Source organism: Sphaeroforma arctica, assembly GCF_001186125.1.
Source record: "Sphaeroforma arctica JP610 unplaced genomic scaffold supercont1.528, whole genome shotgun sequence".
Classification (NCBI taxonomy): Eukaryota; class Ichthyosporea; order Ichthyophonida; genus Sphaeroforma; species Sphaeroforma arctica.
In genome coordinates this window covers 45346-46911 of record NW_014040030.1, presented here as the reverse complement: position 1 = coordinate 46911, position 1566 = coordinate 45346, and the positions used below count along the sequence as shown (strand labels likewise).

Genomic DNA, 1566 nt, shown 5'->3' with positions numbered 1-1566 from the left:
CACACACTCAAACACACACACACACTTACACACACACACATATATATATATATATATATATGTATGTATATGTGTTACGATGCAAAGTCAAGATGTACATGCATTTACACGCTGTTTTGCGAATGCACCTTGAGCTAGATGCATATCAGTGGCGAGCAATATGGAGATATGGTTCATTTACCATGTAGTTTAACACAAAATACACCGTTATGTAGAGATTTAAATGTTTTTCATATTAATATTGCCTGTGTTTTGTTGGGTGCTCGATGGTTTCCTCTCATTAGGCAACAACTACTATGCTGACGAGATGGTCGGCATGCTCCGATCCCTGCCCGAAATGGAGTTGCAGAGCTACATTCTCATGGATCGCATCAAGCCACCGAGACAACCCAATGTTATTGTGAGGTGAATATGCATAGTCTACCTACAATCCATTACTTATACCTCTTATAGTATATTTTATTTTATTTCCTTCCTGCTGTATACGGATGATCGAATTGCATGTACAAATCAGCGTGTAGGTGTCGTGCATTGCAGAACGGAGATCTCTTCTTGTTCATCCATATTCTAATCACTATAATCATACGCCAGTTGCGTGCAAACCTGTTTCGATGCACAGCTTAGCTACACCTCTAAGTGTAACAGCACATTCTATGTTTCGTTTTCTTTTTGTCAACTGGTTGGTGATGATTCTTTTGCGTTTATATACTAGCTGATTATAATCCTGGATTCTAACACCGCAATCTCTCTTCAATGATGCGTCTTGAAATCAGTGTACCATAAACCAATTGCATGTAAATCATCTGTGTAACACCGCAAGCTCTCCACTCAACAGGAACGCCGAGCCCGTCTCGGTAGATTGCGTGGGGGAGATGGGAGTGTTCGGCATCTGGATCAGGTATGTGCTACATACCCATTAGGGTTGTGTGTTGGCCCGCTATAGGCCCTAGAGAACCAATAAGTAGGGCCGTATCATAGTCCTATTTATTGCTTCTCAATGGAGAGTGAGGTGGTAATCGGCTTAAATGTGTGTTCTGTTGAAACAATATGGTGCCAACGGATTCCTTGGCGATAAGTACTGGCTGATAGTTGGCTTGGCACGCCGCAGTGTCTTTATAGTCAGGTCTATTTGGCTGTACGATTCAATGCGAAGCGGGTGAACTCTTAGTACAGCCTCTCATATGTGCTTCAATCACGCTATACTAAACCATAAATAAGTTCAATGATAACAATTTACATGTAAAGTACGTCCTCGACCATACAATGCAATGTGAATGTATATATATATATTTGTCTGTCTATCTATCTATCTATCTATCAATAATACAATGCAATGTGAATATATATATATATATACATATATATATATACATATGTATATACACACACACACATATATATATATATATATATATATATATAAATATATACTTATATCTATTATATAATATATATATATAGATCTATTTGTATATATATATGTATATATATATACATATCTATATTTATATAAATATATATATATATATATATATTTTAGATATATATATGTATATATATATTTGT

At 36.0% G+C, this 1566-nt stretch overlaps 1 protein-coding gene across 1 annotated transcript in view; it reads left to right on the top strand.

Moving 5' to 3' along the window:
- SARC_07000 (glutathione synthetase) overlaps positions 1-1566 on the top strand; it is a gene marked incomplete at both ends in the record, with an annotated part of 7866 nt that overhangs the window by 5385 nt on the left and 915 nt on the right. Inside the window, 2 exons of the mRNA XM_014299074.1 lie at positions 285-405; positions 836-898. Coding sequence (XP_014154549.1) covers positions 285-405; positions 836-898 — 184 coding nt within the window. The remainder of the gene's footprint in view (positions 1-284; positions 406-835; positions 899-1566) is intronic.